At 41.0% G+C, this 18,749-nt stretch overlaps 1 protein-coding gene across 1 annotated transcript in view; it reads right to left on the bottom strand.

Annotated features, from left to right (window-relative positions):
- TMA16 (translation machinery associated 16 homolog) overlaps positions 1-18,749 on the bottom strand; it is an 801,003-nt gene that overhangs the window by 657,371 nt on the left and 124,883 nt on the right. The window contains exon 3 of the mRNA XM_044062215.1: positions 4,566-4,603. Coding sequence (XP_043918150.1) covers positions 4,566-4,603 — 38 coding nt within the window. The remainder of the gene's footprint in view (positions 1-4,565; positions 4,604-18,749) is intronic.

Consider the following 18,749-nt stretch of genomic DNA (forward strand, 5'->3'; position numbering starts at 1 on the left):
AAAATAGATGTTTTGATGAAGGTTACAGAACTGATAGTAACCAGCAAGCTAACACAAATGAGAACCAACATGATAAAGTCAGGTTTGAACAGGATTCTTTTTCCAACAAGGAACAGAACCACCAATGTAAATACAACACGAGAGGGAAAACAACCACAACGGAGTTGGACAAATACAACAGGTAGACATAAAATCAACTATTTTGACTAATACGTGTGGTGAGGTTTATAACTTTTCTAGTTTCAAGATTGAACCAGATGTGAGTGACATTTTTAGCAGAGGTTTAACCTTTGATCCATCCGAACACTTCAGGCTGGCTGAAACGTTAGTGGACTTAAAACTTTACACTCGTAAATTTAACTTAGCTCTACTATTTGGAAACAGCGGTGCTCACACCGAGCGTTTAAGAGTCACGAGCACCTTTAACCCACCATTGCATCACAGACTGGCTCTTTTTGAACACATGCCTGAGCACGATATTAGGAACTTGCACAAGAGTTGTATGGGTCAGAATGGTGGAAACTTCAAAGAAAAGGAGTCCTTGAACGTGTTAAAGGCATTACCCATCCGTATATTAAAATCAGATAAAGGTGGTAGGTTGGTGATTATGGACACTGCTGATTATAATGACAGAACGCAGTCAATTTTGGATGGTGGGACATATGAAGTATCAAGTTTAAATTAGAAGAACATTGCATATAGAATGATTAACTCTTTTATTAACAATTCATTCATTGAATGTATGATAGATTTGGATACTTTTAACGACCTCACCAACCTAAATCCTAAGATACCTTCTTTATTTGGTTTGCCCAAGCTACATAAAAGAATGCTAGGTCATCTATCACCTATGTAGGTGCGAAGTACGTTGATTCGATTTTGAAAAAACACATGTTGAAAGAGCACCAGATTTGTAAGGAATCTTGGGATTTTTTAGCCTCTATAGAAAGTTTTGGTTTTGACAAAGAGATCATTTTTATTACTGTAGACGTTGTCGACTTGTACTTTTCCATCCCACATAAGGTAGGGATAGATTGGGTAGTTGAAAGAATGATGCACCATGGGGCAGATGGCAGGGAGATTAGACTTATCCAAGAATTAATGGACATTATACTGAAAAACAACTATGTGATGTCCAATAACACCATTTACAGACAAGTAGTAGGAGTGGCCATGGGTTTGCCTTGTGGTGATAGCTACGCTAACTTAGTGATGGCTCAATGGGAACATCAGAACATCCTGAGTAATAGTATGTTTACTGAAAAGGTTAAACTTTATACTAGGTTCTTGGATGATACCTTTATAATGTTTAAAGGCTCAAGGTCAGATTTGGATGAATTTGTTGGACACCTCAATAACAGTACCCCGTTTTTTAAGTTCACCTATGTTTGTCATGAGTACGCTAATACATATTTAGATGCTGATTTAAGGAAAGACTTGGTAAACAATCGGTTTATAGCACAAATTTATCGTAAACTGACTTATTATAATACCATGTTGCATTAAAGCAGTTGTCATCCCCCTGCATCAAAAAGATCGGTGTTGAAAGGACAACTGGTGAGAGCAGCAAGGATGACAACTGAGGATTTTAGTTTTTAGAAGAGTGTGACATTTTAAAGAATATGTTTATCAGTCAAGGCTATCCAGAATGTTTGGTCATCGACTTTATAAGTGAGGTACAAAACAAAAGAAGATCTGTGATGTTTAGACCGATTCTATCTAATGAACATACGGTGAGGGTTCCACAACAGAGTCCACATGAGGTATCTGGTCAGTTAAGGATAACAACTGAAACTGAAGTTGACACACCTGCTCAAAATAAATCGCCAAGAACATGTACCAATGAGAAGCTTTATTACAATGTTCAGTTTAGAAGCTGGGCAACTGAAAGGTATTTTAAACAGGAACTGGAAAATTCTGATTGCAGAAAATGAACTAGTAGAAAAGTTAGGTGATTCCCCCCTTTCTAATTTTAAGAAAGAGAGGAACTTAAAAAATATCATTGAGGTAGAGAAGAAACATACACATAGGACAGATGGGACCTATAAGTGTGAAAAATGCAACTACTGTAAATTTATAGCTACTGGTACAAACTTTAGTGTTAGAGGCACTGATTTCAAGACTAGGGATAGGTTTAATTGTGACTCCAAATCAGTGGTGTACATGGCCTCCTGCCAGGTGTGTCCCGCGTTTTACATAGTTAAGACTGACAGGAGGCTGAGGGATAGGATTTATGAGCACACGTATAGTATAAGGAAGGGGAACACTGTTAATGCACTAGCAAAGCACTGTAAGGAAAATGCTACCCATAGTTTTTCGTTTAGAGTAATTGATCAAGTCGCCTTTGATTTAAAGGGAGGTCCTCAGGAACTTTTGTTAGAAAAGAGAGAATTAATTTGGCAATTAAGGTTAAATTCCTATTGCCCCCCTGTATCAATGAGTTGGTGTCCTTGACATGTATTTTAAAATTAAAAAAACCTTTTGCGTTAAGAAGGATAGTTTGCTCATGTTTTGGAATTTATGTAAATCATTTTATTACACTTATATTTTAGAAACATTCATCACATATGCTTTTCAAAATTTTTTAAAATATTTATATTTATTGTGTTTACACAAAATGTTAGTACTTCAATGTTTGCATTTACTTTACTTAGAAATACTATTAAGGGTTAATTTTGTTGTGGGTGTTTCTAGTGTGTGGTTTTGGCGGCGTTTTAAACATGTTTGATTGGTTATATTTATAAAAAATGGTTGGATGAAACAATATTTAATACCATTATATGCAATAAAAGCCACGGTGGTGCAGCAGTAGTGTTGTTGCTTCACCGCAAGAGGTTCACCCGTTCGATTCTCGGATGGAGTGGCTTCTGTGTGGAGTCTGCATGTACTCCCCGTGGTCGAGTAGCATTGAAGGTTGGGTGTTGAGCTGGCACCCGTAAAAGATCTACTGCCAATCATTAGCGGACCGGAGTTCCACTGTGGTGACCCCTAACCAGGAAAAGCCGAAAGAAAAACAACATATGCAATGTACTATGTCTGATGAAGTTTACCCATTTGTTGGTAGACAAAAAGCACTTCAGATTACATTTCTTTGGAATAAACCCTCTGTTTTTTACTTACGTTTCACTGAACTTTTTTCTGGGAGTTTGTTTTTATTCATTTTTTTAAGGATAAGTTGATAATCCATCTAAAGACATCTGGTGTCTCAGTCAGATCCTTATGGTTCTGTGCCACAAAGTCAAAAGATTAGCAATATTTAAAAAAAACTTCTCAGATTGGGTAAATCCCTCCTTGATTTTTTTTTCCCAAATACCTTTACTGAATTGTCCTCCCTGTGGTCGCATGGGTTTCCTCCGGCTACTCCAGTTTCCTCCCACATCCCAAAAACATGCTGTAGGTGGATTGAACACTCTAAATTGGCCCTAGGAGTGAGTGCGTGAGTGTGTGTGCCTTCTGTGGAAGGTTGGGAGCCGGGCTGGCAACTCGACACCGTAAAACTCCACTGCCAATCATGAGCGAACGGGTGATCCGCTGTGGTGACCCCTAACTGGGAAAAAGCTGAAAAAAGAAGAAGGCCTTTACTGAATTATCACTTGTGACATAGGCAAAGTTTCATTCATATAAAAGTAATCAAACTATATTAACATAACAAACATTATACTTCACATATATTGCTATATGTCATACAACCTAAACAACATTACATAAATTATTCAATTTCTGATTTAGACAAGAATCCTCATTAAATCACTTACTGCACAGGCAATCATACATTTATATAAATGAAAACAAACCACACCAACACAATCCCAGTCCCAAGCATTTTACAACACAAACCATACTGACACACTCCCAGTTGCAAACATTATACATCACTTATAGTTCTCACACAAACATTACATAGCTCATTAAAGTTTTGCTGCCTTTTAGGCCTCATTCCTCCCTTGTATGCATTGTTCCCACAATTCCCATTTTTTTCCTATGTAGTTTTCACCTACATTTTTCGAAAGATTTCAGTTCCAGTTGTTTTATCTCTGTTTCTATATTCACTACTTCCAGTACAGTTGGTTTAGATTATGATTTCCATTTTCTAGTAATTGATTTTTTGGCAGCCACCATAATTAGATACACCAAGGCCTTACCATGTCTTGCCAGTTCTGATTCTGTATCATAGTTCAGGAAAAATCATCTCCCTCGTCAGAGAAATCTGCCGACCCAGCATCTCTGACACTGCATCCCACAGGGAATCCTTAAAGTCTGCCAACTCACCGCACTCCCAGAAAATATGTTCCCAATTACCTCTTTCTTCCCCTTCGCACCTCCAACATTTACTGTCTACCTGTGGAAAAATTCTCTGGAGAATAACTCCTTAATTCTTGAGGGAAGCATTTGACATCGTCCATGTTCAACACTTTTACCCAAATATGTTTAATAAAAAAAAACCTCTTTAAAATGTAATCAAATGTATCACTAGTCTACATTTAAAGATTGCTATTGTCCACAACTGCAGAAGTGCCACTTCCTAAACCGATCTTTCTCTTAAAAATAAAGATGGCTCAACTCACCTATTAAATGTAGTCGTAAGGCCTTTTCAGTCTTCTGCCTATAAGAATGAAAAAATATATTAATAAGCTACTACTATGTGGATGATATACTCAAATGTTTTAAGCAGATGACCTTCATTTAAAACATATTTATACCTGCTGGCACTTAGTTAATGAGATGCATAATTCTGACTGTTGGCAAGCTTGTCAGCAAATGACAAGTTTACTGTGACCAGGAAATCCAAAGTGTATGAAAAATCTTTTAAATTACACAACACAGAAGCCTTTTGCCTTATGTGCTCAGTTAAAAATTTTCTCACATTCAAGCTTTTTTTTAATCACATATTGAATGAGGCAAACTGAGTTCTGTGATAAGGTTACACTGAAACAGCAGCACTGAGTGTGGTTTGCCTTTTAGGTGCTGTGGGTTTGAAAGAGACGATGCACCCCACACAACCAGTCATGAAAGCGTGAAGAAAAATACACACCGACTGGTGCTCTATGCATGAATCAGTTACCAAATATATAGGGGAATATCAGTTTTATATTAAAAAATAAATAAATAAAGACCTAGCAAGTACTTGTGGCTGTAATACCTAAGAACGGTAAAGACCTATAAGACCCAGCTTCATCTAAGCCTATTTCAATTTTAAGCAATTATTATAAAGTATATGAACCACTCGTACCAACAACAGAAATGAACCACAAAGACAACTCATACCTCCTTATTACTGAGACCGTTTATTGAGTAACAGCACTTTTATAAATGAATAGCAGCAAAACAGTTCCAAAAAGCACTGGATAGCAGCATAAAAGTGTCTTGCAATGTCAAATATGGTAGAAAATGAATAGCAGCAAACCAATCTTGTATGAAAGTAACAAAGAACAGCATACAATAATCTCTTAGCGCCTCGGCTTAAGCAGTCTTTACAGAGTAATTTCCATTTGAAATTACATCTTTTTATATAAGACACAAACACCAATTAATCTACTAATTACATACCTTTTGTTAAAAAATGCAATCAATTAAGTAAAAACCTTACATTTTTTAAAGTGACAGCTTTAAATAAAACTTCTCCAATGACATTCTTTATTCAACTATCTCGGTTGTTTTGTATTGTATTTTAATATAAAAATTGCTTCTTTTTTCCTGAGTAAATATTTTATTCTTTCTTCACTTAGAAAACTAAAATTAATTTGTTCCAAAACAGAAACTTGTAAATTACTAAAATATCCACCATGTTTCTTGTTAAAGTGCTCTGCTACTGGACTTATTATTTTATTATGTCTAATATCTCTTACATGTTCCTTTATTCTTTCCCCTAAACTTCTCTTGGTTTCACCAATACAAAAACTATTGCACCCACATTTCATGGCATAAATTAAACCAACACTTCTACAAATATAATTTCCTTTGGTTTGAAATATTTTGCCATTTATTTGATCAAATGTACTTACTATATATTGACATATTGTGCATTTTCCACAAGGTACCGTACCTAGTTCTGGTGTTATATCTATTATTTCCATTGGTCTTTTATAAGTGCTATGTACCAAAAAAAATCCTTTAAACTCCGACCCCTTTGGTAAGAAAATTTAAGCTTAATTTCTGACAGTGAAGAAACTTCCCTTCTAATAACATTCCAAAAATCTTCTAACAGTTTTTGTAACTTATTTGAAAATAATGTATATTTAGATACAAAGATTTGCTCCAAATCCCATTCTTTTTCTTTCACTGTGCGACTGTTGCCATGTTTTTATTTCCAGAATTTTTCCTTTTATTTTAAAATATTCTCATACAACTATCCTTCAAAGTTTTTTCTCCATGTCCCCTATCTACAAACATATCCATCACTTTTGTAGCCTCTTTTTTAGCATCTTGCATGTCACTACATAGTCTTTTGATCCTAAGGATCTCTCCATAAGGCATGGCTGTTAAAGTGTGCATTGGATTGCAGCTAGATGCATGAAGCATATGACTAGGCTGCTCAAACTTTCTATAAATCTGAATTTTTATTCTACCATTTTGAGAACCTTCTAGGGTCAGATCTAAGTAATTTACTCTTGTACCTTCCTGTAGTCCATCATATTTAATTTGAAATCTGCTGTCATTCAAATACTCAATAAATGACCATACTTCATCTCTTTCCCCTTTACAAATAAATATAAGGTCATCTATAAACCTGAAATATCCTGTTACAAAACTCCTATAAAATTTACTTCTATATATGTGACTGAATTCTACACGAAAGCCGCCCCCCATGGCTGTACCTTGCAACTGTTTGTACAATACCAAAAAGAATGGCAAACATTGCCAAAATTGATAGATACAGAAGAAAACATTTGACAACATTAATAGAAAGAACAGCTGTGTAACGTCTTACCATAATGGCAGATATCCTTCTCTTCACTGTTGCAGTATTCATTGCAATAGGGATCCCCTGCCAAGGGTGGCCAGAGGTCTGACCAGTACACCAAAGCCTTTAGGTTGCTTTAAGGTACACTGTATGTCACACATATGCTCTTTGCATAGCACAGGGCAATAAAGGTGACGTCCAGACATACCATCCTCAGAAATGACAGCCCCAGTAGTCCAAAGAAAATAGAGGTACATTAGTACATCCAAAAGAAATGAACCAGGGGGTGGAGGGAGGCTCCTCGCATAGCACAGGGCAACAAAGGTGACATCCAGACATACCATCCTCAGAAATGACAGCCCCAGTAGTCCAAAGAAAATAGAGGTACATCAGTACATCCAAAAGAAATGAACCAGGGGGTGGAGGGAGGGAGTGAATACTGCAACAGTGAAGAAAAGGACATCTACTGTTATGGTAAGATTTTACACAACTGTACTATGTCCTTCCATTTCAGTGTTGCAGTATTCATTACATTAGGGAGAGTGCCAAAGCTCAGGAAGGACAGAGGGAGGAGGAAGAACCAGCAGAGCTCTCTAGAAAGCCATGAAGGATGGCCCTAGCAAAACCAGTTCTAGCTCTGGAAATTCCATCCAACTTGTAGTGCCTGGTACAGGTATGCACAGAAGTCCAAGTAGCTGCCTCAAGAACAGAGTTATTATCCAAACCTTTGAAAAAAGTGCCAGATGAAGCCACAGCTCTAGTAGAATGAGCCTTAAAAGAAGAAGGAAGGCTCTTACCATGAGAGGAATAACAAAAAGAAATGGCTTTAGAAATCCAAGAAGAAATAGTCTGCTTGGACACAGCAAATCCTAAGATCCTAGGACGAAAGGAAACAAAAACCTGATCAGATTTCCTAACAGTGTTAAGTCTTATCCAAATAAAATCTGAGTGGTCTCTGTACATCCAATGTGTGCAGCACCTTCTCACTGGCAGATTGTGGAAAAGGGAAAAAAAAGTGGGCAAATGAATAGACTGATTCTCAAGGACAACTCATTCACCACCTTGGGCATAAAAGGATTAGTACACAAAGACAACTCTCCTTATGAAACACAAAAAAAGGAGGACAAGCCATAAGGGCTTGAAGAGCAGACACCTGTCTGGTAGAAGGGCTAACAAAAGCAGTCTTCCAAGTTCAATGTTGAAAGGAAGCTGAAGCTGCAGGTTCAAAAGGAGCTCAAGTCAATTTTTTCAAAACAAAATTAAGATCCCAGGGAGGAGGAACAGGCTTCCAGGGAGGTCTAACATGAAGGGTGCCTTTAAAGAATTGTTTAGCCTCAAATCTAGAAGCTAAAGGAGGAGATGAAGGCAGACAAGCAGAGACAGCTGATAAGTGGGCCTTAGCAGAAGAATAAGCCAACCCAGCATTGAGCAATTCACACAGATAAGAGAGAGAACCAAAGGAACATCTAGAGAAAGTGGATCCGGGTTACAATAAAGACATCAAACAGAAAACCTCTTCCATTTGTTAAAGTAGGATTTCCTGTTCTCCTGTAAGGCTCTAAGCACGTCCTCAGAAAAAAATGCCTATGTGGAATCAAAATCCTATCACCCACAGTGTCAGCTGAAGAGTGGACAGGTATGGATAGATACAGATCCCTGGTCTTGTGTGAGTTGGTCCACCTTGTGAGGTAACCAAATGCAGAAGGAGGAGGAACCAATGCTGTCTCAGCCAAAAGGAAGGCGCCAATAAGATTTTGGGAGCATCCTGTTAAATTATGAACATGACATTTGGAATGAGGGAAGGGGAGGGAAAGCATAAAAAAATCCCCTTCCAAGAAAAAGACAGGGCATCCACCTTCCAAACCAGAGGACATGGGCTATGGCACAAAAAAATGGGAAATTGTTTGTTGGGGGGGGGTCTATTTGTGGACTAACCCACTGGTGGACAATGTCCAGAAAAACAACCTGTGAAGCATCCACTCATGGGATTGAGTTAAGGACCTGCTGAGTGTGTCTGCCAGAATATTTTGACCCGAGGGAATGTAAACAGCCTGAAGAGCACCTTGACACTGAATAGCACATTTCCAAACCAAGAGTGCTAACCAGCAAAGAAAATAAGATCTTGTCCACCCACCCTGTATGTTTACATACAACATCATTGTGTTACCATCTGTAAACACCTTGAGAGGTCCCAGGGAGAAGAGAGGATGAAAAGCCTGAAGAGCCAGTAGAAAGGCTCTCATCTCTGACACGGACGTGCTCTTTGTGTTCAGAAGGCGACCACACCCCCTGCACCTTTAGGGAACCAAATGCTGCTCCCCATCCCACATTTGAAGCAACTGTGAACAGCTCTTGAAAGGGAAGAGGGGGATGAAAAGGGAGCCCTGGATTTAGAGACAACTGCGGAATCCACCACTGAAGTTCTTTCTTGAGATAAGGAAGAAGAGGAATTACAAATTTGAGGGGATGCACATGTTGAAGCCGAACTGACTTCAGATACCATGAAACTTTCTCATGTTGAGTTTGGCCAGAGGGAACACAGGAATGGTGGAAGCCATGAATCCCAAAGCTCTCAGAAACTCCCTGTCTGTAATACCAGGCAGAGGAAGAGGAGTTTGAAAGAAGGAAATGAATGTTAAGGCCTTGGGAGAGGAGTTTGAAAGAAGGAAATGAATGTTAAGGCCTTGGGAGGAGGCATGGATGCCAGCATAGGCACAGTCTGGATCCTGCACGCCAGAAAACCATGGTCTTGTGAAGGAGTCAGAAAAGAATTTTTGAAGTTTACTGTGAACCCAGGCTTTGCAGAAGGGAAATGGCAAAATGAATATTTTTGCAGCAGGATCTCTGGAGAAGATGCCTGAAACAGGAGCCTGATCAAGTAAGAAAAAAACTTGGATCCCTTGAAGCCTGCAAAAAGCAATCACAAGAGCAAGGCATTTGGTGAATACCCTGTCAACAGTAGAAAGGCAAAAGAGCAAAGCAGAGAACTGAAAATGCCAGGAAGCAAAAGAAAAACAAAAACTTCCTGAAAGGGGGGTGGATCAGGATATGGAGAGAATCATTCTTGAGATGTAGGGACACCATACAAGCCTGAGGAAGCAAGAGAGGGAACAAAGTCGGAAGGGACACATTCGAAAGGAATGCACCTTCAGAAAAGTGTTTAGATGAGAGAGGTCTAGAATTCGTCCCAAAGTACCCTCTTTTCTGGGTACTAGAAACAACCTGGAGTAAAACCCCCTCTCCCTCTTGAGACACAGGTATGAGACACAGGCACCTCTTGAATAGTAACCAGAGTCAAAAGGTCTTGAAGCACCTTTGGAAAGGAGGAGAGTTGTTCCTGAGGGTCTGAGGAATACCCATAAAAGGGGGAAGGGATTTCCAAACCATGAAATATCCCTGGCGGATAATGAACAAACACTGGGTATCCTGAGTAATCTGTAGCCAAACAGGAAGAGGTTTATCAGGAACAAGAGACTTCCAAGGCACGGCAGTCTAAGTAGCCTTCACAGGAGGAGTCTGCTTGCCACCTTTTTTACCCTTAGGAGAAGGGAGAGGTTTCCTACGAACAAAGGCTGGCTTAATACTTTCTCTGAAATTTAGGCACAGGAGAAACAAACACATGTTTAAGTTCCTGTAAAGCCTTTCCCTTATCATGAAGGGCCAAACAAATCAGCAGCAGCTTCACCAAGCAAGTGTATTATCTAGAGGGGCATCCATCAACTAAGCCTTAAAAACATCAGGCAAAGATTGACGCCAAAGAATACTTTCCCATCACTGACTCAAAAGCCGCAGCCCTAATGGAAGCATCCTCTGCATCATAACTACACTTGATGGAATGACAAGCCACCTGGGAAGAAGTCCCAAACAGAGAAAGGGCAGAAGATTTATCCTCAGAGTCTGGAAGATCAGAAATAAAATAACAGGCCTGGGATAGGACAGCCAGTAAGTACCTGGATATACGGGTCTGATAATTAACAACCCTAAAAGTCAAGGCAGCAGAGGTATAAACCTTCTTGCCTAACCTTTCCATAGTTCTACTATCTTTATCAGACGAGAATAACTTAGGAGAAGGAAGCAACTGAGATGGCATGTCAGAAGTACAAACACCACCGAGGGGACAGCAGACTGACAGCTGTACAAGAATTAACAGTCCTCAAACACCCTACAGAATCTATAGGGCTTCTTGGGAGCAGGGGGTTGAGAGTCTAGCACCTTAGAAGCATTAGAAAATACATCCAACAAAGCAGGCAGAACAGGAGGAATAGCAAAAGGTCTGGGAGAACCATCTGCAGCAACTCGTACCTTTTTTTTGTATCTCAGAAACCTGAGCATAATCCCATTTAAAGAACTCCATCATCGTAGACGTGGAGTCCCCAAAATAAATTTTTTCAAAGGGAGTGTCACGACTGGTAGAGTCCTCTTTTGATCCACAATCCAAAGGAATGTGAATCTGAATGGAGTAAGCACGGGATTACTCATCCAAATCCACCTTCTCCTCAGAGGAATCTTGTTCTCTGGGTCTTTTATGGAGGGTAGAGGGACCCAGGTGGTGTTGGAACAGAAACTCCTTGAGGAGGTTTTAAAGCCATCAGAGCACCAAGCACGCCCTGAGTGAAGGATTGCCATTCACTCTGTGTATCCTTAGGGGAAGGAGAAATATGTTTAGTCTTCTGCTTTTTCTTCAATGGGACATCCATCTTAAAGAAGTTAGAAGGCTCCAAACCAGGACAGCATTCAATAGTAGTAGTAGGGACTTCCTCTCTGACCTAGATTTGGAGGACCCCCCCCCCAGGCCTCTTGGAGATAATCAGCTGTGGTTCCCCCTGAATGTCTGCAATGCCTCCTCAAAAGTGCTTAAAGTCCAATCTCCACCAGCCCCCAACCCAGTCGTGGCAGAGGAGTCCAGCGATAAAACCGGGTGAACCTCTAAGCATTCACTCACCTTGGAAGAAATGTCTGGTGGAGGCTGAACAACAGAAGATTCTGGCCTAGATTTCTTGGCCTGCTTCTTTTTCACAGACTGCTGTCCCTCAGAGCGGGAAGTTCCCTCCATCGTATCCTTAACAAAAAGGTTAAGACACTGATTTTCAAGATAAAGTGCCAAAGAAGAAAGTCTGCTATGAAGGGTCTCAGGAATAAAGGCTTGACAAATAAAGCAGGACAGATGGCCATGTCTTTATGGGGAATCTTGTCTCCAGCACTGGTATTTACCCTTCCTGGATGACCTGAAACCTCCACAAGCAACAATATAATAAAAGGAAGATAAGTAAAACAAAACTCCAATGGGGCACTTAACAGCAATGGTTTGGTGAACCAGCAACAGAATGGGCATTCAGACCGATGATCAAGAGATGGCGTTCAAACTGGTGGCACAGAAGTTCTGAGGATGGTACGCCCAGACATCACCGTTATACCCTACACTACATGAGGAGCATACATGTGATATACAACAGACCTTAAAGCAACCTAAGGGCTTTGGTATACTAGCCAGATGTCAGGCTGCCCTTGGCAGGAGATTCCTATTGTAATGAATACTGCAAAAGTGAAATGGAAGGACATCAATAATGACTCAGAGGGAAGCAGAAAGTAAGAAAATGCCGCTGTTGTTGTTGAGTCTTGATACACAAAAAGTATTTGACACAATAAGGTTGGATTTTATAAGTAGGGCAATGGAAGGATCTGCATTCCCTGACACAATAATAAGGTCAATTAGAAGGATATATGAGTGATCAGAGGCAAAATTAAAGTGGAAGGGTTCCTCTCTGTGCAAGTTGTTATCTGAACAGAGGAACCAGGCAGGGGGTGTCCTCTTTCCCCTTTATTTGCTTGATATTTAGAGCCATTAGTAAAGAAATAAGTGACAATTTTATATCCTTTCAGGATATAAAATTAAGAATTGGTTCAGCAATACCCATATTTATGGTGGCACAGAAAAATTATGTATTTAGTAGTATGAAATAAAAAAAAGATTCCGTTATGGCAGCTAAGAATATATGGGAAGAGACTAAACAAAAGATAATACAAAAACTGAGAAACTGGAAGCACTTGTTTATGGATATGGATAGCAAGATACAAGCAGTGAAAATGTTTATAGTCCCTTTAGTTTTTTATACAGGTCAGGCATATTTTTTTTATCAACCAGAGGAGATGTGAATAATAATTAATAAAAAAGTTGAAGGAATTTATCTGGGAGGGGAGGAGGGAAGTTGATCCCATCAAAAGAATGAAGTGGTTTAGGAATACCTGATTTGAAGGATACTTGAGAAGGTACACAGTTGAGGCTCTTATACATAACACAAGCAGAAAGCTATAATTCAAAATGGAAAAGACGATGATGAGGCTGGGGAAAATTCAGGAAATATGGAGTGTGAGATTTTGGATGCAGATCGTAAACGAGAATAAAAGCCACATAGAATATTATGTTCATAAGTATTCTAACAACTAAGCTAACATGACAATGGAAAAATGAGATTTTGCCAATAGGGATGACTGCAATTAGGGGTACAGAGAACTGGCAACAGGGGCTGGAATTTACTAGAGAAAACATGCAAAGGAACAGAATGGAAAGACCAAAAAAAAGACATTTGGACTGCAGGCTAGAGACAGTCTTCCTTATCAGGGTTTTATATCAGAGTACAGGCAATGAGAAAGGGATATGGGAATCCTTAGTGAAAGACTTGCTCTGGTAGAGTTTTTAGTTGAATCTAGAACAGAAGCTGCTGTTAGAATATCACATGATAACTACAGGAATAAATCAGACAAGGTTAGAAAAGACTGGAAAGAGACTGGATAAGCAATTCACAAGGAAACAATGGGAGGACGTGTGTATAGATCCAATATGCAGAAACTCTAGAAGATTTAGGATTTTTGCCTAAGTATTTGCATAGGTATTTTTATACCACAAGAGACTCCAAAGACTTTTTCCTCAGGTAGATACCAAATGCTGAAGGTGTGATGGGGAAGAAAGTGGTAACTGGGAACATGCGTTTTGGGAGTGTAAAGAGTTGGCAGAATTAAAAAAAAAATCCCTACAGAGTGAGTAAATGAGTGTAACTAAGGAAACTATTTCTGAATTTGGATAGAGGATCTGAATTGCCCAGACATAGCAAGGCCTTGTTATGTTTAATTCTGGTGACCTCCAAAAAAGCAATTATTAGAAAATGGAAATCAAAGTCAGTTACATTATCCTCAAATTATCACTCTTTTTAAATATCTTCTTTTTCTAACCTTTCCTTTTTAGTACAGGACAGCCAAACCAAAAATATCCAAATTCACTGCATTTTCTACATAGAAGTACTATCTTTTGTAGTATATCCGCCCTTTATCCCCACACAGACCACATACATCTTTTATTACAGTCTTGGCAGTAAGTGCTTCTCATCCCCACAAAACATGCTTTGATCACACTACTCATTCATAGTTGTAACACTTGAAATAAGCTGAATTTCTCCCTCATGCACATCCAGTGCAGTGTCGCCCATAACTCCCACTTCCCCTGTCCAACCATTTTTTGTAATCTCATGCACATTATTGCAATAGACAAAAGCCTAACATGTTCCTCTAAGCCAGATGTTTAGAACTGCACATTTATTTTCTTCCTTAACTGCAGTCCCAAGTTCTGAAACATGCACTCATTCCATTGTACAAATGAAAACTCTCTACCTCATACATACATTTTTCAAGGAATGCTTTTGGAATCTGGGAGAGTAAGTCACTTACACGAATAACAAATCTTGAGGAATCAGGTCAAGCTTACACTGGATTAAGTTACTTAAACAGAGAGCAAGTCTTTTGGAATTTGGGCCTATGCCTCCCCCCTTACAATCAAGACAATGGTATTGCTTGCTCTATGTTATAGTCATGAACACAAAAAAAACTCTCACTTAAGGGTGAAATAAGAAGTTATGTACCTACCATAACGTTCCATGTTAGTTGTCTTCTCTCGCCTTCTTTCTTGCTTGATGGGTTCGGAGCCGATCCTCGGCTCCGACTCGGCACTTGCTTTAGCTCGAGAACTCCTTTTACCAGCTCGAGGCAGCCCCATATCCCATGATGCAAGGCAGTAAGTACCCAGATCTCGTTTGTTGACAAAGGGCAATAACACCAAGCATAAAATACTTCCCAAAGGAAGAAGAAACTTACAGATGGAAAAAGGACCAGGTCTGAATGGTCTTTAGCATAATAGTTTCTTATACAAGGTCTGTCCAGGCCAGGGGGAAGGAGGGAGGGTCGCAAGAAAGAAGGCGAGAAGACAACTAACATGGAACGTTATGGTAGGTACATAACTTCTTAATGTTAAGTTGTCAATCTCGCCTTCATTCTTGCTTGATGGGACCGTCCTAGCACCTCTATCCTGGGTGGCTCAATGGAACAAACTCTTGAGGACTGTAGAGCCAAAACTGGCTCTGTCCCTGGAGGCCAAGTCCAATTTGTAATGGGAAACAAAAGTGTGAGGAGTGGCCCAAGTGGCGCTGCACAAATAGTGTCCAAAGGCAGTCTAGCTTGAAAAGCTGTAGAAGTAGCTAAACTCCTAGTTGAATGTGCTTTAGGTTTTGAGCACAGCTGTTTTCCCCTGATCGTATAAATTTCAGTGATGACCGAAGAAAGCCATCTGGACAAAGTCACTTTAGAAACAGGAAGGCCTTTTTATTATCCGCATAGGAAACAAAAAGTTGATCAGATTTTCTAAATTTTTGTTCTGTCCAAATAATATCTAAGCTGACGGTGGACGTCAAGATAATGTAGCTTTTGTTCAGCTCTATCTGAATAGTTAGGAAAAATACAGGAGATCAATGGATTGATTCAGATTGTTTTTGAAGCGACCTTAGGTAAAAGGATGGATTAGTTCTCAAAGATACTCTGTCTTTGTGAAAAATCAAATAGGGGGTCGAACCGAAGAGCATGAAGTTCAGACACCCTCCTGGCAGATGTAATAGCCACTAGGAATAACGTTTTCCAAGAAAGATATTTCAGGAACAAGAAACAGCTGGCTCGAAGGGGAAGAATCAAGGATGTCAGCACTAAATTTAGATCCCACTGAGGAGGAGGATTCCTGATTGGAGGCTTTAGTAGGAAAATTCCTTTCAAGAAGGCCCTGCAGAGCCTATGGGACATAATATTATGATCTGCTATCCCAACATGAAAATTAGAAATAGCAGCCAACTGAACTCTGACTGTGGAAGAAGAGGAGCCTGCATGAAAAATCTCTGCTAAGAAGTCCAGAACTGCCTGAACAGGGGCAGTAAAAGGATCAATATTTTGGGCCTTAGCCCAATAAGGGATACGATTCCATTTGGTTGTGGAAATCCTCGTGGTAGAGGATTTTAGTGAAGTTACTATGATATCTCTAACTGGGTTAGAGATCAAAGGAAGCCTGGCTAAGGAAGGAAGTGGAGCAACCATGCTGTGAGGTTGAGAGAAGGGATTGACCGGTGCAGCTGACCGGATTGGTGAATCAGTAGATCTGGCACTGGGTTCAGATGCCACGGCTGCACCAAAAGGTGATGATGGAGGAACGGGAACCAAACTTGTCGAGGCCAGTAAGGGGCAATGAGAATCAATTTGGCTCTCAAAACGGTAGCTTTCTGGATCACCTGAGGGATCAGAGGAAATGGAGGGAAGGCATAAAGAAGTCCCTGGGGCCAATCCTGGGTCAGAGCGTCTCTGGGGGGATGGCCTGATAGAGGGAAGAGGCTGAAGAAGTCTGGACATTTGCTGTTTTGGGGAGTAGCAAAAAGATCGCAACATGGACGACCCCATTCCAGAAAAATCTCTTCCACTATGGATTGCTTGAGGGACCACTCGTGAGGCATGAGAATAGCTCTGCTCAATCTGTCCGCTATAATGTTGGTTTTCCCAGGGATATGCGTTGCTACCAGAAACCGATGAGAGGAGATTGCCCATTGCCAAAGTCTGAGCGCTTCTCGACACAAGGGGTAGGACTTGGTTCCGCCCTGTTTGTTGATATACCAAACTACAGACATGTTGTCTGTGTGGACTGCAATTGTCCCTACGGGAAGAAAGTCGTTGAGGGCTTGCAACGCGTTAAAAGCACTGCTCTCATCTCCAGGACATTTATGTGCAGATGGTACTCGAGCGGTTGCCACGTCCCATGAACCATCCTGCCCTGATAATGACCCCCCCCACCCGATCAGGGAGGCATCCGTGGTGACAGTGGCTATCGGGGACGGAGGTACAAAGCACCTGCCTTGGTGAACCTGAGACGATGTGATCCACCAAGCAAGATGTTCTTTGCATGTTTGTGTCACCAGAATCTGGTGACGCATTGGGAGTTGCTGGTATGACCACTGAGTGAACAGCATCCACTGAAGGAGGCGCATGTAGAATCGAGCCAGGGAAGAAGAGTAATGGCCGCAGCCATGAGACCTAATACCTTTAGAACCATTCTGGCCTGTACTTTCTTGCTGGCCAGAATGATCCTGACATGAGTCTGAATGTCTGAAACTCTTTGTTCTGTAAGGGTAGCTGACATCCGAACAGTGTTAAAGTTTGCGCCTATGAAGGTAATAGACTGGCAGGGCGATAAGGATGACTTTTCAAGTTGACTGAGATGCCCAAATGAGAACAAAGGTCTATTGTGTAATCCCTGGCTTGTATAAGCTGATGCCTGGTGGTGGCTGACAGGAGCCAGTCGTCGAGATACGGAAACACCTGGAATCCTTGACGTCTCAGGTGAGCCGTGACCACTGCCATGCATTTGGTGAACACTCTGGGGGCTGTAGTGAGACCAAAGGGCAGGGCTCTGAATTGGAAGTGACTGGACCCCAGCCGAAGCGGAGAAATCTCCTGGAGCGTCTGTGAATTTTGATGTGATAGTGCATCCTGAAGATCTATTGAGCACATCCAGTTGTCCTTCTGTAAGAAGGGCAGAATTGACTGAAGAGTGACCATTCGAATCTTGTCTTCCTCACAGACTTGTTGAGTCTGCTGAGATCCAATATTGGTCTCCAGTCTCCCGTCTTTTGGGGACCAAAAGAACCTTGAGTAGATTCCGGCTCTGAATGGTCTGTTGTAACTGGCTGAATGGCTCTTTTTTGCACTTGTTTTGCGATATCTAACTCTGCAATGTCCCTTACACCGGGTAGTACACCTGGAAGGGAATTTGAGGGAAGGACTTTCCTCGAGAGGAATTATGAAACCCTTGGATAAGATCGACTGTACTCATCTGTCCTGAGTGAGGGAATGCCAGGCTACTGGGTACAGTGATAATCTTCCCGACTGCCTCCAAGGAGGGACAGCCGGGCAACACCTCAGGGATGCTGAAAGGGCTTCTCAGGAAGAGACTCCCTGTTGCCCTGGTTCTTGGACCCCTCTGCCTCTAGAGCGTCTGTTGTTGTTACCCCTCTGCCTCTAGGGGTAAACTGACCACGTGAATCGGCGTGACTCCTTGGGATTTACGGAACCACATCTTCCCACCCTTCTGTCCTTTGGGATAAGGCCTAGAAGGGGTGGAAAACGGACTCCAACAGCAGAAAGAGTCTTGCCGTCCTGCTCACACCTGGTCAAGGTCTCCTTCACCTGAGGGCCAAACAGAGCTGACCCATCAAAGGGAGAATTTGTGAAGGACGCCTTAAAGGGATCCATAAAATCACATAGCCGCATCCAGGCTTGGCGTCTAAGAGCCACACCTGTGCCTCGGCTCTACTCGCTCCATCCGCAGCATAAGATATTAGCCGCATGGAGGAGTTAGCAATGGAATTGAGGGTTCCTAGCTGCGAAGCAATCTTTTCTTGGGCCCCTGCAGCTGTAGGATCCTGAACTACTTCTCCCAGCTCCTTCAGGATATCTCTCTGGAGTCTGGTGAAGTGACAAAGATAATTCAGCGAGC

The sequence above is a fragment of the Protopterus annectens genome, chromosome 2.part1 (genome assembly GCF_019279795.1).
Source record: "Protopterus annectens isolate FY-2018-M chromosome 2.part1, PAN1.0, whole genome shotgun sequence".
In the NCBI taxonomy this organism is placed as follows: Eukaryota; Metazoa; Chordata; order Ceratodontiformes; family Protopteridae; genus Protopterus; species Protopterus annectens.